This window comes from Macaca thibetana, chromosome 7 (genome assembly GCF_024542745.1).
Source record: "Macaca thibetana thibetana isolate TM-01 chromosome 7, ASM2454274v1, whole genome shotgun sequence".
Taxonomy (NCBI): domain Eukaryota; kingdom Metazoa; phylum Chordata; class Mammalia; order Primates; family Cercopithecidae; genus Macaca; species Macaca thibetana.
Window position 1 is genome coordinate 73,209,906 of NC_065584.1, and position 26,254 is coordinate 73,236,159.

The 26,254-nt window shown below is 44.4% G+C and overlaps 1 protein-coding gene across 1 annotated transcript in view; it reads left to right on the forward strand.

The window, feature by feature from the left end:
* The window catches only part of SNX6 (sorting nexin 6), a 72,260-nt gene that overhangs the window by 35,341 nt on the left and 10,665 nt on the right, over positions 1 to 26,254 (forward strand). Inside the window, exons 8-11 of the mRNA XM_050798115.1 lie at positions 4,277 to 4,382; positions 11,104 to 11,179; positions 15,828 to 15,867; positions 21,474 to 21,560. Coding sequence (XP_050654072.1) covers positions 4,277 to 4,382; positions 11,104 to 11,179; positions 15,828 to 15,867; positions 21,474 to 21,560 — 309 coding nt within the window. The remainder of the gene's footprint in view (positions 1 to 4,276; positions 4,383 to 11,103; positions 11,180 to 15,827; positions 15,868 to 21,473; positions 21,561 to 26,254) is intronic.

Sequence of the window (26,254 nt, forward strand, 5' to 3'; positions counted from 1 at the left end):
GTCCTCCTAGATGCAGGACAGACAGAGCTGCAGAGCGTACCAAGAGATGCTGCCTCTGTTTTCACATTTAACGTTTAGCCTTGGAAATGTTAGGGGCAGACCTAAGTTCAGCTTAGAGTTAGAAGATCTCTGTTGAGGCCGAGCACGGTGGCCCACGCCTGTAATCCCAGCACTTTGGGAGGCCAGGGTGGGTGGATCATTTGAGATCAGGAGTTCAAGACCAGCCTGGAGGTCTCGGGAGGCTGAGGAACCTAGGAGGCGGAGGTTGCAGTGAGCTGAGATTTTGCCACTGCACTCTAGCCTGGGCGACAGAGTGAGACACCCTGTCCCAAAAAAAAAACAAAAAAAAAGATCTCAGTTGGGGTTTTGGTGTTGCTTCAAGCTACATGTCCTTGGGAAAAGTTACTTTCTTTTATTTTTCTGGATCTTGGTTTTCCCGTTTTCTCTCTTTTTTCTTTTTTTTCCCCAAGATAGAGTCTTGCTCTCTCGCCCAGGCTGGAGTGCAGTGGCATAATCTCGGCTCACTGCAACCTCTGCCTCCCAGGTTCAAGCAATTCTCCTGCCTCAGCCTCCTGAATAGCTGGAATTACAGGCACCCGCCACCATGCCCGGCTAATTTTTGTATTTTTAGTGGAGACGGGGTTTCACCATGTTGGCCAGGCTGGTCTCAAACTCTTGACCTCGTGATCTGCCTGCCTTGGCCTCCCAAAGTGCTAGGATGTTACAGGTGTGAACCACTGTGCCCTGGCAGATTTTCCATTTTCAAAATGGGGTTAATAATACTACCCACCTTACTGACTTAATAAAAAGATTGAGATAATATGTGTGGAAAACACCTATTTTTTTTTTTCTTTCTTTTTTTTTTTTTTTTTTTTTTTTTTTTTTTTTTGAGATGGAGTCTTGCTCTCTCGCCCAGGCTGTAGTGCAGTGGCATGATCTCGGCTCACTGCAAATTCCACCTCCCAGGTTCACACCATTCCCCTGCCTCAGCCTCCCAAGTAGCTGGGACTACAGGCGCCCGCCACCACACCCAGCTAATTTTTTTGTATTTTTAGTAGAGACAGGGTTTCATTGTGTTGGCCAGGATGGTCTCGATCTCCTCACCTCGTGATCTGCCTGCCTTGGCCTCCCAAAGTGCTGGGATTACAGGCGTGAGCCACCGCGCCCGGCCGAAAACACCTGTATTTTTCTTAATGATGTTCTAAAAATGGTACAAGAGTTGATTTATCTGAAGATTCTTACCATTAAAATATGAGAACAATGTTTCTATTATCAAGCAAATACTAGGAAGAAAAGAATGCTGCTTTGTCATCATTGCCTGTTTTTATAGACATAATAAAATTGGTGTGTAGAGTACTATTTGATTTATACTCTGATTTTTCAGAGACAGGTCAGTGGATACTTGACAGTGCATGTGCTATGGCTGCTTTCCAATAAGGACTCAGCTTACTTCCATTTGATGCTGCTTATGCATTAATATCAACCATTTTTCTTAGCCATTAAATGTAAACCACTATGTTGATTATAATTTTGATAATTTTATTAATAGAGTAATAACATTTTTGAACACTTATAATGTGTTGATTGGTAGCCCACATTTTCTTGTGTAATCTTCACAACAACCCTGCCAGTTTTATCCACATTTCTACAGTTAAGAAAACTGGCCTGGCGCGGTGGCTCACGCCTGTAATCCTAGCACTTTGGGAGGCCAAGGCGGGCGGATCACCTGAAGTTGGGAGTTTGAGACCAGCCTGGCCAACATGGAGAAACCCTGTCTCTGCGAAAAATACAAAATTAGCCAGGCATGGTGGCTCATGCCTGTAATCCCAGCTACTCGGGAGGCTTTTGAGGTAGGAGAATCGCCTGAACCCCAGAGGCAGAGGTTGCAGTTAGCCAAGATTGTGCCATTGCACTCCAGCCTGGGCGAAAGAGAAAAAGAGAGAGAATTGTTACATATGAATTATGAATTTTATTTTAATATTTATTTTTTATTTTATTTTGTGTTTTGAGACAGGGTCTTGCTCTGTTGCCTTAGGCTGCTGTACAGCCCCAATCTCGGCTCACTGCAACCTCTGCCTCCCAGGCTCAAACGATCCTCCCACTTCAGCCTCCCAAGTAGCTGGAACTATAGGTACATGCCACCGCACCCAGCTAATTTTTGTATTTTTTGTAGAGACAGTTTCTCCATGTTGCCCAGGCTGAACTCCTGGGCTCAAGTGATCTGCCCACATCGGCCTCCCCAAAGTGCTGGGATTACAGCTGTGAGCCACTGTATCCAGCTGAATTACAGTTTTCTTTTTTTTTTTTTTTTTTTTTTTTTTTTTTTTTTTTTTTTGAGACGGAGTCTCGCTCTGCCGCCCAGGCTGGAGTGCAGTGGCCGGATCTCAGCTCACTGCAAGCTCCGCCTCCCGGGTTCACGCCATTCTCCTGCCTCAGCCTCCCGAGTAGTTGGGACTACAGGCGCCCGCCACCGCGCCCGGCTAGTTTTTTTTTTTTTTTTTTTGTATTTTTTAGTAGAGACGGGGTTTCACCGTGTTAGCCAGGATGGTCTCGATCTCCTGACCTCGTGATCCGCCCGTCTCGGCCTCCCAAAGTGCTGGGATTACAGGCTTGAGCCACCGCGCCCGGCCTGAATTACAGTTTTCAATGACATTTTGTCAGTACTGACTCTTGCTGCTTGTGTTCTGTTGATACTGGTCTCCAATTATATCCTGTCAGCTGATGCTTTTTCACTTAATTATTGGTAATTTTCAAGGGGGTAAAATACTATTAATTTCATTTTTGTGCCAGGTGCAGTGGCTCACTCCTATAATCCTAACATTTTGGGAGGCTAAGGCAGGTGGATCACTTTAACTCAGGAGTTTAAGACCAGCCTGGGCAACATGACAAAACCCTGTCTCTACAAAAAATACAAAAATTATCTTGGCGTCGTGGCATGCACCTGTAGTCCCAGCTACTTGGGATGCTAAGTCAGGAGGATTGCTTGAGCCAGGGAGGTTGAGGCTGCAGTGAGCCATGTTTGCACCACTGTAGTCCAGCCTGGATTACAAAGCAAGACTCTGTCTGAAGATAATAATAATAATTTTTATTTTTAATGTATAGCTAGCTTTGTTTCAAAAAAAAAGATTGAAGACAGTGGTTAATCGTATTATTGCCCTCAGATAGTTTGGCCAGGGTCCTCAGTGCAGTAAGAAAGGGCCTTAATGACTAAGGCTAGGCAGCCTTCAGGAATGGCCAGTAGAATACATAACAGGCCAAGAAAAATAGATTTTCACTCTGTCCACCAGAATTGTTTTCTTTTTCCTTAAAAACAATTGATCACTTCTGCTGGCAATAGTATGTTTACTGAAGAGGCAGAATTGTAGAGGCAGATCACAAATAAGTACATCATATGAGGCCAAGCGCGGTGGCTCATGCCTGTAATCCCAGCACTTTAGCACTTTGGGAGGCCGAGGCGGGCAGATCACTTGAGGTCAGAAACTTGAGACCAGCCTGGCCAACATGGCGAAATTCTGTCTCTACTGAAAAATACAAAAATTAGGCTGGGCGCGGTGGCTTACATCTGTAATTCCAGCACTTTGGGAGGCCAAGGCGGGTGGATCACGAGGTCAGGTGTTCGAGACCAGCGTGACCAACATGGTGAAACCCCGTCTCTACTAAAAATACAAAAAAAAATTAGCTGGACGTGGTGGCATGCGCCCGTAGTCTCAGCTACTCAGGAGGCTGGGGCAGGAGAATCGCTTGAACCCAGGAGGCGGAGGTTGCAGTGAGCTGAGATCGCGCCACTGTGCTCCAGCCTGGTGACAGAGCGAGACTCTGCCTAAAAAAAAAAAAAAATTAGCTGGGTGTAGTGGTGTGCACCTGTAGTCCCAAGCTATTGGTACACCGAGGCAGGAGAATCGCTTGAACCCGGCAGGCAGAGGTTGCAGTGAACCAAGATCATGCCACGGCACTCCAGCCTAGGCGACAGAGTGAGACTCCATCTCAAAAAAAGAAGAAAGAATGTGAACTTGGACCTATTTGGGGAGCACATACAGCATGTGAACTTGGACCTATCTGGGGAGCCTTCAGTTACAAAATCATAGAAGATTTCTTACTTGATAGATAGAAATGCATGTCTATTAAAGTCTTGCTGGTGAAATTAGTACAGTAACATCTGACTATTAGAGGATAGCTGTGCTATTTTACTGATAATCTCTTATATTTATAAAGTTATTTACATATTAAACTAAAGCAAATAAGTGAAAAAAGTTTGTATTTTCTTTTGATCTTATAGGATGTAGATGATTTCTTTGAGCATGAACGAACATTTCTTTTGGAATATCATAACCGAGTTAAGGATGCATCTGCTAAATCTGATAGAATGACAAGATCCCACAAAAGTAAGATGTTTCTGTGGCTAAAGCTTATATCTTTTAATGGAATAATTATAAAGTTCATATTATAGTTTGAAAAAGTCTTAATATAGAGCAGTAGTTCTCAAACTGTGGTCTGTTGGAGTCTAGGCTCCCTGGCTCTTTTATAGTGAGCCTGTGAGGTCAAAACTATTTTCAGCTGTGCACAGTGGCTCACACCTGTAATTACAACACTTTCGGAGGCTGAAGCGGGAAGATCACTTGAGCTCAGGAATTCAAGACCAGCCTGAGCAACAAAGACCCTGTTTGTATTGCACCAGCCTAATACAAAAAATAAAATTAGCCAGACGTGGTGGCCCATGGCTGTGGTCCCAGCTACTAGGAAAGCTAAGGTGGGAGGATGCCTTGGGCCTGGGAGGTCAAGGCTGCAGTGAGCTGTGGTCGATCGTACCACCACACTGCAGTCGGGGTGACAGAGTGAGACTGTCTAGACAACAACAAAACAATAACTATTTTTATAATGATACTGTGATAGTTTTTGCCTTTTTCACCATGTTGACGTTTACACCAATGATGGATAAAGCTGCTGCTGCATAATTACATACAAATCGAGGCAGTGGCAACAAACTGGACTAGTAGTCTCTATATTCTTTCCTGCCATGCAATAGCTTTTTTTTTTTTTTTGAGACGGAGTCTCTTGTCACCTAGGCTGGAGTGCAGTGGCGCGATCTCAGCTCACTGCAACAACCTCTGCCTCCCAGGTTCAAGCAATTCTCCTGCCTCAGCCTCCCAAGTAGGTGGGATTACAGGCGCCTGCCACCGCGCCAGGTTAATTTTTGTATTTTTGGTAGAGATGGGGTTTCACCGTCTTGGCCAGGATGGTCTTGAACTCCTGACCTCATGATCTACCTGCCTTGGCCTCCCAAAGTGCTGGGATTACAGGTGTGAGCCACTGCACCCAGTCACAATTTTTTTAAAATGTGACTTTCACTTAAGAATGCCCTTAATGAAACAGTAAAAATTGATTGTAATCTCTACCCTTGAGTATACATTTTTAAATATTCTGAGTGATGAAATAGGAGGTATGCATAAAGCACTTTGGCTACATACTCAAGTATGATGGTTCTGTAGAAAAGCATTTTAGTGATTGAGTTGTGATTGAACTAGCTAATTTTTTCATAGAACACTACTTTTACTTTAAAGAATGACTGATAGACAAACTATGTTTATGAATATTTGGCAAATGTTTTCTCAAAAATCAGGTAATTATTTAAATTGGAGGAACCTGGCCAAAAAAAACAGCTATTTCAAGAAAAACAAAGATAGTATTTGTTGCCAATGAAAAGTCAAACTTCAAGCGATAATTAGAATTTTGGAAAACTTTCTATCTCTCACCATGAGCTTACTTCCCAATAGATACTGGACTAGTAGTCTCTATATTCTTTCCTGCCATATACTTGCAATTGTTTTTTTTTTTGTTTTTTTTTTTTTTTTGAGACGGAGTCTCTGTTGCCCAGGCTGGAGTGCAATGGTGCGATCTCGGCTCACTGCAACTTCTGCCGCCCAGGTTCAAGCAATTCTCCTGCCTCGGCCTCCCAAGTAGCTGAGGTTACAGGCGCCTGCCACTGTGCCCAGCTAGATGGGCCAGTGAAGACCTATATAGAGATTGATAATGTTACTAGTGAATGTGATTTTTTAAAAAATTGTACATTTAAGTGTGTCACCACTTAGAACATCTGCATAATTCATTGGACCAATGTTTTCTAAACGGCCAAGTACATAATGCTACAAAATCATATATGTAAAAGAACCACTCAAAGTGCAAAATAGACCAATGAGGTTTTTTTTTAACAGCTGTGTTGAGTGTAATTGATATCAGTAAGCTGCAGTAGTCAAAATGTACAGTTTGGTAAGTTTTGACATGTGTGAAATCCTTACCACAATCAAAATAATGAACACACACATCACCCCCAAAAGTTTCTTGTGGCCCTTTGAAATCTCTCCCTCCCGCCCTATTCCCAGATAGCCACTGGTCTGCTTTTTGTCACTATAGATTAGTTTGTATTTTCTAGTATTTTATATAAATTGAATCATACAGTATGTATTCTTTATTGTTTAGCTTTGAAACTCAAAAAACTATTTTGAGATTCATCCAAGTTGTTGTGTACATCGATAGTTCATTTCTTTTTGTTGCTAAGTAGTGTTCCATTGAATGGATATACAAAAATTATTTGTTTCTAGCTTTGACTATTACAGATACAATTTATATGAGCCATTTGTATATAACTCTTTATGTGGACATCCTTTCTTTCTCTTGGGTAATACCTAGAAGTAGAATGCCTGAGTCATGTGGTAAATGAATATTTAACTTTAAGAAACTACCACATTTTTTTCCCACAATGATTGTACCATTTTGCATTCCCATGAGCAGGGCATGAGAGTTCCAGTTGCCCCACATCTTTGCCAACAAGGATAGTCAGTCTTTTTATTTTTCCCAGTGGAATTTGAAGTCTTTTTTAACTTTATTCAAATAGGTCAGTGGTGGTAACTCAATGTGGTTTAGATTTGTATTGTCCTAATGACTGTTGAGGTTCAACATCTTTTCTTTTTCTTGTGTCCTTCCTTCAGCTTTACTCTTTTTTTTTTTTTTTTGAGACAAAGTCTTGCTCTGTCACCCAGGCTACTGGAGTGCAGTGGTGCAATCTCGGCTCACTGCAAACTCCACCTCCCAGGTTCATGCCATTCTCCTGCCTCAGCCTTCCCGAGTAGCTGGGACTACAGGTGCCCACCACCACACCTGGCTAATTTTTTGTATTTTTAATAGAGACAGGGTTTCAGCGTGTTAGCCAGGATGGTCTCGATCTCCTGACCTCGTATTCTGCCCGCCTCAGCCTCCCAGAGTGCTGGGATTACAGGCATGAGCCACCATGCCCAGCACCAGCTTTATTGTTTTTTGTTTTTTGTATTTTTTTTTTTTTTGAGACAGGGTCTTGCTCTGTCACCCAGGATCAGTGTATTGGTGCAAACATGGCTCACTGCAGCCTCAATCGATCCTTCCACTTCAGCCTACCGAGTAACTGGGACCACAGGCATTCGCCACCATGCCTGGCTAATTGTTGTTGTTGTTGTTGAGGGGGTAGAGACAGGGTCTTGCTACGTTGCTCGGGTTGGTCTTAAACTCCTGGACTCAAGCAGTCCTCTCACCTTGGCCTCCCAAAGGGCTGGAATTACAGGCATGTGAGCCACCAGACTCCTTTTTTTTTTTCTCCCTAGACGGAGTCTCACTGTCATCCAGGATGGAGTGCAGTGGCACAGTCTCAGCTCACTGCCACCCCTGTCTCCTGGGTTCAAGTGATTCTCATGCCTCGACCTCCCCAGTAGCTGGGATTACAGGTGTGCACTACCACGCCTGGCTGATTTTTGTATTTTTATTAGAGATGGGGTTTTGCCATATTGCCCAGGCTGGTCTTGAACTCCAGGTTTGAAGTGATCCACCCAACTCAGCCTCCCAAAGTGCTGGGATTACAGGTGTGAACCACTGTGCCCAACTTTATTCTTTATCAAAGTGGTTTTTGACCCCTCTTAGAATCTTTATGTTTTCTTTGTTTTGTTTTGCTTTGCTTTTTGTTTTTGTTTTTGTTTTTGTGAGACAGAGTCTCACTCTGTTGCCTAGGCTGGAGTGACTGGCACGATCTCAGCTCACTGCAACCTGCACCTGCTGGGTTCAAGCAATTCTCCTGCCTCAGCCTCATGACTAGCTGGGATTACAGGTACTTGCCACCAAGCCTGGCTAATTTTTGTATTTTCAGTAGCGAGGGGTTTTCACCATGTTGGGCAGGCAGGTCTCAAACTCCTGACCTCAGATGATCTGCCCACCTTGGCCTCCCAAAGTGCTGGGATTACAGGCGTGAGCCACCACCCCCAGCCCTAGCATCTTTATACTTTTTCCTTTTTTTGAGACAGAATCTCACTCTGTCACTAAGACTGGAGGCTGGAGTGCAGTGGTGTGATCTTGGCTCACTGCAACCTCCGCCTCACAGGTTCAGGCAATCCTCGTGCCTCAGCCTCCCGAGCAGCTGGGACTACAGATGCGTGCCACCACACCTGGTTAATTTTTGCATTTTTAGTAGAGACAGAGTTTTGCCATGTTGGCCAGGCTGGTCTCGAACCCTTGACTTCAAGTAATCTATCCACCTTGGCCTCCCAAAGGAGGGAGTGATTACAGGTGTGAACCCACTGCCCTCAACCCTAGAATCTTTATATTTTCATATAAATTTTTAGAATCAGCTGTCTTTTTCTACACAAGTGGCTGCTGGGATTTTGATTGGGATTGTGTAGATTCTATAGATTAATTTGAAGAGAATTGCTATCTTAACAATATTGATCCTTCTGGTACATTAATATAGCATATTTCCACTGAGTTGGGTCTTTGTTAATTCATCTCAGCAGTGTTTTGTAGTTTTCATTGTATAGCTCTTATACATCTTTAGTCAGATTGGTTCCTGATTATTTGGTTTTTGATGCTATTATAAATGTTATGTTTTATTAAGCTGAAGACAGTGACTCGAACCCGTAATTTCAGCACTTTAGGAGACTGAGGTGTTTGGATCGCTTGAGACCAGCCTGGGCAACATGATGAAACCCAGTCTTTGCAAAAAATAGGCGCCAGGCGTGTTGGCTCACGCCTGTAATTCCAGCACTTTGGGAGGCTGAGGCAAGCGAATCACCTTAAGTCAGGAGTTCGAGACCAGCCTAGCCCACATGATGAAACCCCATCTCTGGCTGGGCGCAGTGGCTCACACCTGTAATTCCAGCACTTTGGGAGGCCAAGGCAGGCAGATCATGAGTTCAGGAGATCGAGACCATCCTGGCTAACATGGTGAAACCCTGTCTCTACTAAAAATACAAAAAATTAGCCGGGCGTGGTAGCAGGCGCCTGTAGTCCCAGATACTCGGGAGGCTGAGGCAGGAGAATGATGTGAACCCGGGAGGCAGAGCTTGCAGTGAGCCAAGGTTGAGCCACTGCACTCCAGCCTGGGTAACAGAGCGAGACTCCATCTCAAAAAAACAACCCCATCTCTGCTAAAAATACAAAAATTAGCTGAGCATAGTGGCGTGCCCCTGTAGTCCCAGCTACTTGAGAGGCTGAGGCATGAGAATCGCTTGAACTCGGGTGGCGGAGGTTGCAGTGAGCCAAGACCCTACCACTGCACTCCAGCCTGGACGACAGAGTCAGGCCTTATCCCTCCCCTGCCAAAAAAAAAAAATAGCCAACCATGGTGGCATGCGCCTGTGGTCCCAGCTACTCGGGAGGCTGAGGTGGGAGAATCGCTTGAGCCCAGGAGCTTGAGACTGCAGTGAGCCATGATCACACCATGGCACTCATGCCTGAGCAACAGAGTGAGACTCTGTCTCCAAATAAATAAATGTTATTTTTTGTTGTTGGTGGTGGTGGGGTTTTTTTTTTTTTTTTGTTTGTTTGTTTTGAGACAGAGTCTAGCTCTATCGCCCATGCTGGAGTGCAGTGGTGTGATCTCGGCTTACTGCAAGCTCCGCCTCCCGGGTTCACTCCATTCTCCTGCCTCAGCCTCCTGAGTAGCTGGCACTACAGGCGCCCGCTACCACACCTGGCTAATTTTTTTGTATTTCAAGTAGAGACGGGGTTTCACTTTGTTAGCCAGGATGGTCTCAATCTCCTGACCTCATGATGGTCTCAATCTCCTGACCTCATGATCCGCCTGCCTCAGCCTCCCAAAGTGCTGGGATTACAGGCGTGAGCCACCGCGCCAGGCCATGTTATGTTTTTTAAAATTTCAATTTCAAATTGTTCTTTGCTAATACGTTGAAACACAGTGTATTTTTTCAGTATTGATCTTATATTCTGCAATCTTGCTAAACTCACTTATTAGTTCTAGTAACTATTTTGTAGATTCCTTAGTATTTTCTATGTAGATGATCATGTCACGTCTATTAATGAAGAAAGTTATATTTCTTGCTTTCTACTTTGTTTTTTTTGATTGTTTGTTTTTTGTTTGTTTGTTTTTTGAGACGGAGTCTCGCTCTGTTGCCCAGGCTAGAGTGCAGTGGCGTGATCTCGGCTCACTGCAAGCTCTGCCTCTCGGGTTCACGCCATTCTCCTGCCTCAGCCTCTCAAGTAGCTGGGACTACAGGCGCCCGCCACCACGCCCAGCAAATATTTTGTATTTTTAGTAGAGACGGGGTTTCACCATGTTAGCCAGGATGGTCTCGATCCCCTGACCTCGTGATCCACCTGCCTTTGCCTCGCAAAGTGCTGGGATTACAGGCGTGAGCCACTGCACCCAGCCTCCAGTTTGTTTTTTTGTTTGAGATAGAGTCTTGCTCCGTTGCCCAGGCTGGAGTGCAGTGGCGTGATCTTGGCTCACTGCAACCTCTGCGTCCTGGGTTCAGGTGATTCTCCTGCCTCAGACTTCTGAGTAGCTGGGATTACAAGCATGCACCGTGACACCTGGCTGATTTTTAAATTTTTGGTAGAGATGAGGTTTCACCATGTTGGCCAGGCTGGTCTCAAAACTCCTGACCTCAGGTGATCTGCCTGCCCCAGCCTCCCAAAGTGTTGGGATTATTGGCATAAGCCACCATGCCTGTTGTTTGTGTTATTTTCTTTACTAGTGTGTCTCATATTACACATTGTTTGATAGGTGAGTACGCAGTAAGTATTTTTAAATCAAGGAATAGGTATACTAAATTCTTAAAACTTTCTCCATAGGTGCTGCAGATGATTACAATAGAATTGGTTCTTCATTATATGCTTTAGGAACTCAGGATTCTACAGATATATGCAAGTAAGTATTCTAATTTAAAACATGAAATAGGCCAGGCACGGTGGCTCACGCATGTAATCCAGCACTTTGGGAGGCAAACGTGGGCGGATCAAGAGGTCAGGAGTTCAAGACCAGCCTGACAAACATGGTGAAACCCCTTCTCTACTAAAAATACAAAAATGCACACCTGTAATCCCAGCTACTCAGGAGGCTGAGGCAGGAGAATTGCTTGAACCTGGGAGGCGGAGGTTGCAGTAAGCTGAGATCACACCTTTGCACTCTAGCCTGGGCAATAGAGCAAGACTCCATCTCAGAAAAAAATCAATAAATAAAACTTGAAATATAGCTGGTCACAGTGGCTCATGCCTGTAATCCCAGCACTTTGGGAGGTGGAAAACCTGTCAGGAGTTTGAGACCAGCCTGGCCAACATTGCTAAACCCTATCTCTACAAAAAAATATAAAAATTACCCAGGTGTGGGTGGTGTGTGCCTGTAATCCCAGCTAGCTACTCAGGAGACTGAGGCACAAGAATCACTTGAACCCGGGAGGCGGAGGTTGCAGTGAGCCAAGATTATGCCACTGCACTCCAGCCTGGGTGACGGAGCAAGACTGTTTAAAAAAAAAAAATGTGTGTGTGTGTGTGTGTATGTATAGGTATATATATATATATGTGAAATATAAATAAAGCAGAGAAAATTTTCTATTGGCAGTCTGGATGCACACAATACTTTTGGTTTTTGTTTTAGTTTTTGTTTTGAAATAGGGTCTTACTCTCTCGCCCAGGCTGGAGTGAGGTGGCATGATCATGGCTTTCTGCAACATCCTCTTGCCACGTTCAAGCAGTTCTCCCACCTCAGCCTCCAAAGTAGCTGGGATTACAGGTGCCTGCCACCATGCCTGGCTAATTTTTCTATTTTTAGTAGAGACGGGGTTTCACCGTATTGGCCTGGCTGGTCTCAAGCCCTTGACCTCAAGTGGCCCGCCCAACTCAGCTCCCAAAGTGCTGGGATTACAGGTGTGAGCCACTTCTCCCAGCCAACAATACTTACAATGCAAAACTTTTGGAATATTTTTGTCAAAACACATTGATAATAAGGACCTCCTTTAAAAACTTGGGTTGAGGGCTGGGCAGGTAGCTCATGCCAGTAATCTCAGCACTTTGGGAGGCCGAGGCGGGCAGAACACCTCATGTCAGGAGTTTGAGACCAGCCTGACCAACATGGAGAAACCCTGTCTCTACTAAAAATACAAAATTAGCCAAGTGTGGTGGTGGGTGTCTGTAATCCTAGCTACTTGGGAGGCCGAGGCAGGTGAATTGCTTAAACCCAGGAGGCGGAGGTGGTGGTGAGCTGAGATCGCACCATTACACTCCAGCCTGGGCAACAAGAGCAAAACTCCGTCTCAAAACAAACAAACAAAAAAAACTTGGGTTGATATTTTTTCTTCTCCCTTTCTGTCCTATTTTTTTAAATCTGAGAAATAAAAATCGACTTTACTCTCTCTCTCTATATGTATTTTTTTCTTCCTCCCCTAACTGTGTTTTATTTATGAAAAATGGGCTGATTTGTGTGTAAGAGAGTGGAAGAACAGAATTTATATTAGTGTTTTTAGGTTTTGATAAAGCTTATAAATAAGAACTGCTATTTGGAAATTAGAACATATATGTATATATGTATATGTGTGTATGTATTTCACTGGAGGTCAAATTGATTCCGCCCCCCGCCCCTCCCCTGCAAGACAGTGTCTTGCTCTGTCACCCAGGCTGGAGAGCAGTGGCACAATCTCTAAAAACACAAAAATTAGTCAGACGTGGTGGCACACACCTGTAATCCCTGCTACTTGGGAGGCCAAGGCGTGAGAATCACTTGAACCTGGGAGGCAGAGATTGCAGTGAACCGAGATCACACTGCTGCTCCCCAGCCTGGGCGACAAAGCAAGACTTGGTCTCAAAAAAACTAAAAATTAAACACATTTTTAAGCAGGAAAACTATTTTCTGTAGTATATTCTGTCTCAGATATTTAACCTTTTCTCTAGTATATTCTGTCTCAGATATTTAAAAGTCAAGCTTTTTGGCAAAGCACGGTATGATAGCTTACACTAATTAACATGCCATCGGCCAGGCACAGTGGCTCACATCTGTAATCCCAGCACTTTGGGAGGCCAAGGCAGGCAGATCACTTCAGGTCGGGAGTTCAAGACCAGCCTGACCAACATGGAGAAACTCCATCTCTACTAAAAACACAAAATTAGCCAGGCATGGTGGCGCATGCCTGTAATCCCAGCTACTCCGGAGGCTGAGACAGGAAAATCACTTCAACCTGGGAGGCAGAGGTTGCAGTGAGCAGAGATTGCGCCATTGTACTCCAGCCTGGGTAACGAGAGGAACTCTGTCTTAAAAAAAAAAGGAAAAAAGCCACCTTCCCAAAGAGTTAATTCTTCTTATCAGGAAGAAGGAAAAAAGTAAACCTTGCCATCTGTTCTCTAACGTAAATCTGTCAAAGCAAATTCTCTTGAGTGAAAGCAAAGTTCATAAAATTGTTTTTGCTTTGAGTAGTATTTGCCCTAATTCATTTATAATGTCATTTTAATTATATATTTTACAGAATACTTGAAACTGTGCTGTGCCCTTTTTTTTTGAGAGCAGGTCTTCCTGTGTGGCCCAGGCTGGCATACAGTAGCTATTCACAGGTGCAGTCATAGAGCACTGCAGCTTTGAACTCCTGTGCTCAAGCGATCCTTTTGCTTCAGCCTCCTGAGTAGCTGGGACCACAGGTTTGTGCCGGAACTGGGTGACAGAACAATAGCCCATCACAAAAAAAAAAGAAAAGAAGAGAAAAAAATGAATAACCAATTTCTACTTAAGAATTTATTTTCACTTTTACCTAGTTTATCTGTCAAATGCTTATACCAACTAAAAAATATCCCAGCACCAGACTTTTTTTGTTGTTGTTGAGATGGAGTCTCACTCTATTGCCCAGGCTGGAGTGCAGTGACGCAATCTCGGCTTACTGCAAGCTCCGCCTCCCAGGTTCACACCATTCTCCTGCCTCAGCCTCCTGAGTAGCTGGGACTACAGGCGTGTGCCACCACGCCACCTGGCTAACTTTGTTTTGTATTTTTAATAGAGACAGGATTTCACCATGTTAGCCAGGATGGTCTCGATCTCCTGACCTTGTGATCTGCCCACCTCGGCCTCCCAAAGTGCTGAGATTACAGGCATGAGCCACTGCACCTGACCAAGCACCAGAGTATTAAAGGGTAGTTCAATTACAGGATTGTGACACCGTGCCCCACTAATTTTTTGTATTTTTAGTAGAGACAGAGTTTCACTGTGTTGCCCAGAGTAGTCTCAAACTCCTGGCTTCAAGTGAGCTGCTTGCCTCAGCCTGTTTGCTAAAATGAATCTAGATAAATTTTGTTGGCTGGGCACAGTGACTCACGCCTGTAATCCCAGCACTTTGGGAGGCCAAGGTGGACAGATCACTTGAGGCCAAGAGTTTGAGACCAGCCTGGCCAACATGGCAAAACCCCATCTCTACTAAAAACTACAAAAATTAACCAGGTGTGGTGGGTGCCTGTAATCCCAGCTACTTAGGAGGCTGAGGTAGGAGAATCGTTTGAACCCAGGAGGTGCAGGTTGCAGTGAACCGAGGTGGCACTACTGCACTACAGCTGGGGCGAGAAAGCGAGACTCAGTCTCAAGAACAACAACAACAAAAACACCTTTAATGTATGGCTTAGGCTGTCATCTTGAAATGGAGCCTGGCACTCTGGCTCACACCTGTAATCTTAGCAGTTTGGGAGGCCAAGGCGGGCAGATCACTTGAGATCAGGAGTCCAAGACGAGCCTGGACTCAAGCCATCCTTCTGCCTTTGCCTCCTGAATAGCTGGGATTACAGGTGTGCACCACCACACCTGGCTAATTTTTAACCAGGTGAAAACTCATCTCTACTAAAAATACAAAAATTAGCCAGGCATGGGGGCAATTGCCTGTAATCTCAGCTACTCAGGAGGCTGAGGCAGGAGAATCACTTGAACCCAGGAGGCAGAGATTGCAGTGAGCTGAGATTGCGCCACTGTGCTCTGGCCTGTGCAACAGAGCCAGACTCTGTCTCAAAAAAAAAAGAAAGAAAAAATCAGGCCTGGGCGCGGTGGCTCACACCTGTAATCCCAGAACTTTGGGAGGCTGAGGTGGGCGGATTATGAGATCAAGAGATCAAGACCATCCTGGCCAACATGGTGAAACCCTGTCTCTACCAAAAAGACAAAAATTAGCTGGGCATGGTGGCAGGCGCCTGTAGTTCCAGCTACTCAGGAGGCTGAGGCCAGAGAATCGCTTGAAGCCAGGAGGCAGAGGTTGCGGTGAGCTGAGATTGAGCCATTGCACTCCAGTCTGGGTAACAAGCGTGAAACTCCATCTCAAAAAAATAAATAAATAAATGAACAGATAGTCTTATCTGTAAACAGATTTCAAGTAATCTCTTTTATTGGTAGAAATACAGGGAGATTTTTGTGAAGCTAAATGAAGTCTGCAGTTAATAGGGCTATTGAATATAACTGCAATGAGACAAGGTGTTATTAATATGGTTTGGGAGCATATTCTCATACATTTGAAATGGAAAATTACTTTGAATGTGGCATATGATGAAAATATTTTCCTTTACAGGTTTTTTCTCAAAGTTTCAGAACTGTTCGATAAAACAAGAGTAAGTACTAAATTATAGAGATATATTGCATAATATTGTGCCCAGAGAGCTCATGTTAAAGGTTTTTACCACAATTCATAAAATTTTTTTTAAAAGAGTAATCATTATTGGCCGGGCACAGTGGCTCATGCCTATAATCCCAACACTTTGGGAGGCTGAGGTGGGCAGATCACGAGGTCAAGAGATCAAGACCATCCTGGCCAACACGGTGAAACCCTGTCTCTACTAAAAATACAAAAATTAGCTGGGCGTGGTGACGCATGCCTGTAGTCCCAGGTACTCGGGAGGCTGAGGCATGAGAATCGCTTGAACCTGGGAGGCCGACATTGCAGTGAGCCAAGATCGCACCACTGCACTCTAGCCTGGCGACAGAGCAAGACTCCGTCTCAAAAAAAAAAAAAGTAATCACTATTAACCTTTTGGCTATTTAAATATCTGCATATGGTAATATTTAACTTGCTATGGTTCTGTTTAACTCTATCGAGGAAGATGAGTATACTTCAGAAGGATGATGAAACAGATTCAGATTTGGATTCCATTGGGAGTTTTTCAGGAAATTCCATTTTTTGTTATGGCCTTTAGGTATTTGTATAAAAGTTCATATTCTTCTGGGTGCAGTGATTTAATGCTTGTAATCCCAGCACTTTGGGAGGCTGAGGCAGGAGGATCTCTTGAGCCCAGGAATTTGAGATCAGCCTGGGAAAACATAGCAAGATGCCATCTCTACAAAATGTTTACAAATTAGCCAGGTGTGGTGGTGCAAACCTGTAGTCCTACTTGGGAGGCTGAGGCAGGAGGATGCCTAAGCTCAGGAGTTTGAGGCTGCAGTGAGGTGTATGATCGTGCAACTGCATTCCATCCTGGGCGACAGGGTGAGACCCTATCTCTAAAAAAAAAAGAATACCTCCTGGAACAGACAAACAAATTAATTAAATACTACATACCAATAAGAATAAAGGAACCAGGCCACGTGGCTCATGCCCATCATCCCATACATTGAAGGATGAGGCGGGCGGATCAGTAGAGGCCAGGAGTTCAACTAGCTTGGGCAATGTAGCGAGACTCCCTCTCTACAAAAGTTACCAAAAATTAGCCAGTCATGGTGGCGCACAACTGTAGTCCTAACTACTTGGGAGGCTGAGGCAGGAAGATTCTTGAGCCCAGGAGGTCAAGGTTATAGTGAGCTGTGATTGTGCCAGTGTACTCCAGCCTGGGTGACAGACCCTGTATCAAAGAAAGAAAGAAAATAAATAGAAAATTACCAGCAACCCAGATGCCTGGCCGCCTCCTCATCTCCTCAGCTGCCTTTCAAGGCACTGCCAGTACGGATTCGGGTTTTTTGTTTTGTTTTTTGTTTGTTTGTTTTGAGATCAAAACCAGGCTGGAGGCTGGAGTGCAGTGGCACAATCTCGGCTCATTGCAACCTCTGCCTCCCAGGTTCAAGTGATTCTCCTGCCTCCCGAGTAGCTGAGATTACAGGCATGCACCACCACACCAGGCTAATTTTTGTATTTTTAGTAGAGAGGGGTTTCACCATGTTGGCCAGGCTGGTCTCAAAGTCCTGATGTCAAGCCATCTGCCTACCCTGGCCTCCGAAAGTGCTAGAATTAACAGGCATGAGCCACTGCGCCCGACCTGGCCCGTTTTTTAGTTTTATACATAATATAAATGCTTGTGCAACATGTATTCTTTTTCTTTTTTTCTTTTTTTTTTCCTTTGGTAGAGACAGGGTCTTGCTATGTTGCCCAGGCTGGTCTCAAACTCCTGGCCTCAGGCAGTCATCCTGCCTCAGCCTCCCAGAGTGCTGGAATTACAGGTATGAGCCACTGTGCCTGGCTTATATTCTTTCATGTCTGTTTAATGTACTCAACATTATATTCATTCATAGGATTAAAACATGTTGTTGCACATAGATGTAGTTCCTTTATTCTTTTTGTTTTAGAGACGGGGTCTCACTTTGTTGCCCAGGTGCGAGTGCACTTGCATGATCATAACTCACTGCAGCCTCAAACTCTTGAGGTCAAGCATCCTCCTGCCTCAGCCTCCCAAGTAGTTAGGACTACAGATGTGTGTTACCATGCCTGGCTAATTTTTGTAGAGAGGGAATCTCACTACATTGCCCAGGCTGGTCTTGAACTCTTGGCCTCTATTGATATTCCTGCCTCACCCTTCAAAGCATTGGGATTATAGGCATGAGCTACCTAGCCTGGTTCCTTTATTCTTCTTGCTGTATAGTATTTTATTAATTTGTTTATCTGTTCTACTGTTGATAGGCATTTGGATAGTTTCTAGTTTGGGTTTCTTTATAACAATACTGCTAAGATTATTCTTGTATATCTTCTGAACACAAGTATACAATTCTGTTGGATATATATAACTAGGAGGGGAATTGATGGATCATAGGATAACCATGTGAAAAGCTTTTGCAGAAACTGCAAAACTTTCCCATAATGATTGTACCAATTTGCATGCCCACAAGAATAAGTATGAGCATTTAGGTTATTCTACAAGCTTGTTAAAACTGAGTGTTTTCTACCTTTATAATTCTTGCCATTCTGGTAGGTGTGTAGTTGTTTTAGTTTAACTTTTTTTTTTTTTTGAGATGAAGTCTCACTCTGTCGCCAGGCTAGAGTGCAGTGACGCAATCTCGGCTCACTGCAACCTCCGCCTCCCAGGTTCAAGCAATTCGCCTGCCTCAGCCTCCCGAGTAGCTAGGACTACAGGTGCACGCCTCCGCGCCCAGCTAATTTTTGTATTTTTAATAGAGATGGGGTTTCACCCTGTTGGCCAGGGCGGTCTTGATCTCTTGACCTCGTGATCCGCCCACCTTGGCCTCCCAAAGTGCTGGGATTACAGGCGTGAGCCACCGCACCTGGCCCCTTAACTTTTTTTTTTTCTTTTTCTTTTTTGAGACAGAGTCTCACTCTGTCATCTAGGCTGGAATGCAGTGGCGTAATCTCGACTCACTGCAACCTCTGCCTCCTGGGTTCAAGTGATTCTCCTGCCTCAGCCTCCCAAACTGAGATTACAGGCACATATCACTACACCCGACTAATTTTTGTACTTTTAGTAGAGATGGGTATCACCATGTTGGCCAGGCTGGCCTCGAACTCCTGACCTCAAATGTTCCACCCGCCTCAGCCTTCCAAAATGCTAGGCATGAGCCTTATTAAGGTGCCAGCCTTACTTTAACTTTTTACTTTGACGATAATTTCAGACTTATGGAAAAGTTGCAGAAAATAGTACAAGAATTCCTGTAATGCATCAGCCAGGTTTCTGAATATTAACATTTTCCCTTTTGTTTTTTTTGTTTGTTTGTTTGTTTGTTTTGAGACAGAGTCTTGCTCTGTCGCCCAAGCTGGAGTGCAGTGGCACGATCTTGGCTCACTGCAACTTTCGCCTCCTGGGCTCAAGTGATTCTCATGCCTCAGCCTCCCAGGTACCTGGGATTATAGGCGTGTGCTGCCATTCCTAGCTAATCTTTGTTTTTGTAGAGATGGGGGGGTTTCACCATGTTGGCCAGACTGGTCTCGAACTCCTGACCTCAAATGATCCACCTGCCTTTTCCTCCCATAGTGCTGGGATTACAGATGTGAGCCACTGCACCTGGCGAATGTTAACGTTTTCTACATTGCTTAAAGTTTTTACATTCCAAAAAGTCCATCTTCATTCTGTTTTGAGTCCTTCATGCACACTTGTCTCTTTTTTTAGTATAAGAATTATTTTTAATATAGTCAATACTGTTACTAATGATTCCCCCTTAATGTCATCAAATATCCAGTATATACATTTTCCCAATTGTCTTATAAATGGCTTTTTATTATAGTATAGTTTGTTTGATCAGGATACAAACAGGGTCCCATATATTACATTTGGTCAATGTATTTTTTTTAATCCTCTGTCCAGTCATACTGAAGAGCTATCTTTTTAGTCTGACCTGACTACTTCCCCTTCAATCTCACCTTGTACATACCACTTCTGTTTATTACTCTACAGTGTCTTCAGGCACATTTTACTAATGCTTTGACTGTATTTCTGGTTGTCCTCAGCAGGAGGATTAGATTGAATTAACTAGTCTACCATTGCAAGCCTTCATTCCTTTAAAATTGTGTGTGCATATCAATTACAATAGAAATGAATAGCAGCTGGGCACAGTGGCTCACACCTGTAATCCCAGTACTTTGGGAGGCTGAGGTGGGCAGATCACCTGAGGTCAGGAGTTCGAGACCAGCCTGGCCAACAAGACAAAACCCCATCTCTACTAAAAAAAATACAAAAAAATTAGCCGAGTGTGGTGACATACACCTATAATCCCAGCTACTAGGGAGGCTGAGGCAGGAGAATCTCTTGAACCCAGGAGGCGGAGGTTGTAGGGAGCTGAGATCATGCCACTATACTCCAGCCTGGCAAGAGCGAGACTCCGTCTGAAAAAGAAAGAAAGACCTAGAAAGTTTTTTTTTTTTTTTTTTTTTTTTGAGACGGAGTCTTGCTCTGTTGCCCAGGCTGGACTGCAGTGGCCGGATCTCAGCTCATTGCAAGCTCCGCCTCCCGGGTTTACGCCATTCTCCTGCCTCAGCCTCCCGAGCAGCTGGGACTACAGGCGCCCGCCACCTCGCCCGGCTAGATTTTTGTATTTTTTAGTAGAGACGGGGTTTCACCGTGTTAGCCGGGATGGTCTCGATCTCCTGACCTCGTGATCCGCCCGTCTCGGCCTCCCAAAGTGCTGGGATTTAGAAAGTTTTTTTTTTCTTTTGAGACAGAGTCTTGCTTCGTCGCCCAGGCTGGAGTGCAGTGGCTCAATCTTGGCTCACTTCAACCTCAGCCTTCTGAGTAGCTGGGATTACAGGCACACACCACCATGCCCGGCTAATTTTTGTATTTTTAGTAGAGACGGGGTTTCTCCATGTTGGTCAGGCTGGTCTCGAGCTCCTGACCTCGTGATCCGCCCACCTTGGCCTCCCAAAAGTGCCAGGATTACAGGCATGAGCCACCGTGCCTGGCCTGAGAAAATATTAATGAAGGTAAAAGATGATATTGAAACTCATTTTAGAGTCTGACTGGGCATGGTGGTTCACACCTGTAATCCCAGCACTTTTGGAAGGCTGAGGCAGGAGGATCACTTGAGGTCAGGAGTTTGAGACCAGCCTGGCCAACATGGTGAAACCCTGTCTCTACTAAAAATAGAAAAATTAGCTGGGCATGGTGGTGCATGCCTGTATTTCCAGCTACTCGGGAGGCTGAGGCAGGAGAATTGCTTGAACCTGGGAAGCAGAGGTTGCAGTGAGCCGAGATTGCACCACTGCATTCCAGCCTGGGTGACAGAGTTAGACTCCGTCTCAAAAAAAAAAAAAAAAAAAAAGTTGTCCTTCCATAAACTCACGAGTCTCATTTGATCTGATCTTTTTTCTGTTCATTTTATGTGAGAGTTGCCAAGAAAAGTAGCAGGCTAGTAGAAACAAAAAGGGAAGGAAAGCTAGATAAATAGGAATGGATACTATAGTTAAAACTTCAGTTTTTTTAAACTATAATAATAGTTGTAATTAAGAAGGAAACCACTGAGAGCAGAATGTAGTTGTTGATTAAATATTCAATTTTTTCCTTTCCAGAAAATAGAAGCACGAGTGTCTGCTGATGAAGACCTCAAACTTTCTGATCTTTTAAAATATTACTTAAGAGAATCTCAAGCTGCTAAGGTAATTTTAATCTTTTTTTAAATGAGCCATTTTACAGACAGCCATTTCTTGAGAGTTTGTTAGACTTCAGATTGTTAATGATGATTTATCTCCTTTATGTGATTTTAAATTATATTTTCAAATATGAATTTTATTTCTTCTTTTAGAAATTGTATATATGTATATAATTATACATATTTCACGTGGGAAACCCCACATAAAAGTCTCCTCTTTATTATATTTCTGATATAATCTAGAACTTTAAAAAAATGAATTTGTGGTCAGGTGTGGTGGCTCACGCCTATAATCCCAACACTTGGGGAGGCCAAGGCCAGAGGATCACCTGAGGTCAGGAGTTCAAGACCAGCCTGGCTAACATGATGAAACCCTGTCTCTACTAAAAATACAAAAATTAACTGGGCATGGTGGTGGGTGCCTATAATCCCAGCTACTTGGGAGGCTGAGGTGGGAGAATCACTTGAACCTGGGAGGCAGAGATTACAGTGAGCCGAGATCGTGTGCCATTGAACTCCAGACTGGGTGACAAGAGCAAAACTCCATCTCAAAAAAAAAAAAAGAGGCCAGGGGTGGTGGCTCATGCCTCTAATCTCAGCACTTTCGGAGGGTGAGGCGGATGGATCACCTGAGGTCAGGAGTTTGAGACCACCCTAACCAACATGGTGAAACCCCATCTCTACTAAAAGTGCAAAAATTACCCGGGCATGGTGGTGGGCACCTGTAGTCCCAGCTACTCGGGAGGCTGAGGAAGAATTGCTTGAATGCAGGAAGTGGAGGTTGCAGTGAGCAGAGATTGCGCCATTGCACTGCAGCCTGGGCAACAAGAGTGAAACTCTGTCTCAAAAAATAATAATAAATAATAAAAACAAAGAAAAAGAAAAAAAGCAAGACCTGGCCGGGCACAGTGGCTCACACCTGTAATCCGAGCACTTTGGGAGGCTGAGGCGGGTGGATCACCTGGGGTCAGGAGTTCAAGACCAGCCTGACCAACATGGTGAAACCCCAACTCTGTCTTAAAAAAAAAATGAATTTGGTATATTTCTTCAGGTAAAATGTCTTGGAAAACAAAAGTAAAATGGTCAAATAGCAGTTGTATTGCTAAAGGATTTCTTTCTTTTTTTTTTTTTTTTTGAGATGGAGTCTCACTCTGTCACCCAATTATAACCTCTGCTTTCTGGGTTCAAGCGGTTTTCCTGCCTCAGCCTCCTGAGTAGCTGGGATTACAGGCGTGTGCCACCACGCCCAGCTAGTTTTTGTATTTTTAGTAGAGGCGGCATTTCCCTATGTTGGCCAGGCTGGTCTCGAACTCCTGACCTCAAGTGATCTGCGTGCCTTGGCCTCCCAAAGTGCTGGAATTATGGGCATGAGCCACATACTGCAAAAGGATTTCTTTTTTCTTTTGAGGTGGACTCTAGCTCTGTCACCCAAGCTGGAGCGCAGTGGCGTGACTGCAGCTCACTGCAACCTCCGCCTCCTGGGTTCAAGTGATTCTCCTGCCTCAGCCTCCCAAGTAGTTGGGACTACAGGCGCCCACTACCACGCCCGGCTAATTTTTGTATTTTTAGTAGAGATGGAGTTTCACCATACTGGCCAGGCTGGTCTTAAATTCCTGACCCCATGATCCCCTCACCTGGCCTCCCAAAGTGCTGGGATTACAGGCATGAGCTACCACACCCAGCTGCAAAAGGATTTCTAATTTGGTCTATGCAAGTCCTCCATTGAGAGTCAGAGCACCATAAAACAAAAACATGTTTTTTTATAAGGCAACTCATGTTTCCCTTTAAAAGCCGTGGGCGGCAGGGCACAGTGGCTCTCGCCTGTAATCCCAGCACTTTGGGAGGCTGAGGCGGATGGATCACGAGGTCAGCGGTTTGAGACCAGCCTGGCCAACATGGTGAAACCCCATCTCTACTAAAAACACAAAAATTAGCCAGGCATGGTGGCAGGTGCCTGTAATCACAGCTACTCCAGAGGCTGAGGCAGGAGAATCGTTTGAAGCCAGGAGGGGGAGCCGAGACCGCGCCATTCCATTCCAGCCTGGGCAACACAGTGAGACTCTGTCTCAAAAAAAATTAATTAAAAAAAAAAAAAACTGCAAGACTAAAACACTAACCAAAAATTATTATTATTATTATTAATTAATTTTTTTTTTTTTAGACAGAGTCTCGCCCTGTTGCCCAGGCTGGAGTGCAGTGGCGTGATACTGGGTTATGGCAACCTCTGCCTCCTAGGTCCAAGCCATTCTCCTGCCTCTGCCTCCTGAGTAACTGGGACTACAGGCACTTGCCACCATACCTGGATAATTTTTGTATTTTTAGTAGATACGGGGTTTCACCATGTTGGCCAAGATGGTCTCGAACTCCTTACCTCAAGTGATCCACCAGCCTCAGCCTCCCAACATGCTGGGATTACAGGCATGAACCATCCCGCCTGGCCTCAAAAAATTTTTTTGACTGGGCACTGTGACTTATGCCTGTGAGCCCAACACTTTGGGAGGCCAGTGTGGGAAAATCACATGAGGCCAAGAGTTCAAGACCAGCCTAGGCAACAAAATGACATTCTGTGTCTACAAAAAGTTTTAAAAATTAGCTAGGCCGTGGTGGTATGTTCCTATAGTCCCAGGGGAGGTTGACACAGGAGGATTGCTTGAGCCCAGGAGTTCAAAACTGCAGTGAGCCGTGATTGTCACTGTATACTCTTGCCTGAACAACAGAGTAAGATAAGACCTTGTCTTTAAAAAAAAGTTAACACAAGGCCGGGCACGGTGACTCACACCTGTAATCCCAGCACTTTGGGAGGCTGAGGTGGGCGGATCACGAGGTCAGGAGATCGAGACTATCCTGGCTAACACAGTGAAACCCCATTTCTACTAAAAAATACAAAAAATGAGCCGGGTGTGGTGGTGGGCGCCTGTAGTCCCAACTACTCGGGAGGCTGAGGCAGGAAAATGGCATGAACCCGGGAGGCAGAGCTTGCAGTGAGCGGAGATTGCGCCACGGCACTTCAACCTGGGCAACAGAGCGAGACTCCATCTCAAAAAAGAAAAAGTTAACACGAATAACTGAAAAGCACTGAAAACTTAGTGGATCAGATAACCCAAATTCAGTGTTAATTTGTGAATTGAGATATTGTACACAAAATTCCCACCTGATCACTGATGCTGATCATTTTTATTAAATTATAACCTTTTAACTTTGAATTCTTAGGTACTTATAAATACACTGTTCATATCAAATTATATCTTACAAACTATTTACATTGGATGGGCAGTGCTAAAATATTCACTTTTGAAGACTTTAAATTATCAAATGTGGTTGTTTTTTGTTTTAATTTTTTGCAGAGACAAGTGTCTCACTATGTTGCAAACTCCTGGGCTCAAGTTATCCTCCCGCCTCAGCCTCCCAAGGTGTCAGTATTATAGGTGTGAGCCCCTGTTCACAGCCAAATGTGGTCGTTAATAGATAACAATTTCTTAGTAACTTTAAGAAATGATTAAAATGTAGTTGTCAGAATTAAAACTACAACAAGGTATCACTATACACCTTAATTAGAATGGATAAAAGGAGAAAAATTCTGGCAAAGATACATAGCAACTTAAACCATCATATACTGTTAATAGGAATGTGGTGCACCTCCTTGGGAAATTTCCATAGTTTCTTAAAAGGCAAAATATACTATGCAGTGATCCAGTCAGTTCCCTTCTAGGTATTCACCCAAGAGAAATGAAATCAGGGCTGGGCATGGTGGCTCACCCCTGTTATCCCAACACTTTGGGAGGCCAAGGCGGGAGGATTGCTGGAGGCCAGGAATTCAAGACCAGCCTGGCAACATAGCATGATCCTATCTCTATTGAAAAGAAGGAAAGGGCCGGGTGCGGTGGCTCACGCCTGTATTCCCAGCACTTTGGGAGGCCGAGACGGGCGGATCACAAGGTCAGGAGATCGAGACCATCCTGGCTAACCCAGTGAAACCCCATCTCTACTAAAAAAAATACAAAAAACTAGCCGGGCGAGGTGGCGGGCGCCTGTAGTCGCAGCTACCCGGGAGGCGGAGTTTGCAGTGAGCTGAGATCCACTGCACGCCAGCCTGGGAGACACAGTGAGACTCCATGTCAAAAAAAAAAAAAAAAAAAAAAAGAAATGTGTTATGGATGCATGATATGTGTCCACCGTTATGTGTCCACCGTCATAATATGATACGTAGTATTTTTGTTGTCCTAAAAATCCTCTATGCTCTCTGCATTCATCCTCCTTTCCCTCAGTCCCTGGCAGCCACTGATCTTTTCACTGTCTCCATAGTTTTACTTTTTCTAGAATGTTATATAGTTGGAATCATATAGTGTATACTGTTTTCAGATTGGTTTCTTGCATTTAGTTTATGCATTTAAGTTTCTTCTATGTCTTTTTGTTTTTTGTTTTGTTTGTTTTGTTTTGTTTTGTTTTTTTGAGACAGTCGCCCAGGCTGGAGTGCCATGGCGGGATCTTGGCTCACTGCAAGCTCCACCTCCTAGGTTAACGCCATTCTCCTGCCTCAGCCTCCGAGTAGCTGGGACTACAGGCGCCCGTCACAATGCCCGGCTAATTTTTTTGTATTTTTAGTAGAGACGTGTTTCACCATGTTAGCCAAGATGGTCTCAGTCTCCTGACCTCGTGATCCGCCCGCCTCGGCCTCCCAAAGTGCTGGGATTACAGGCGTGA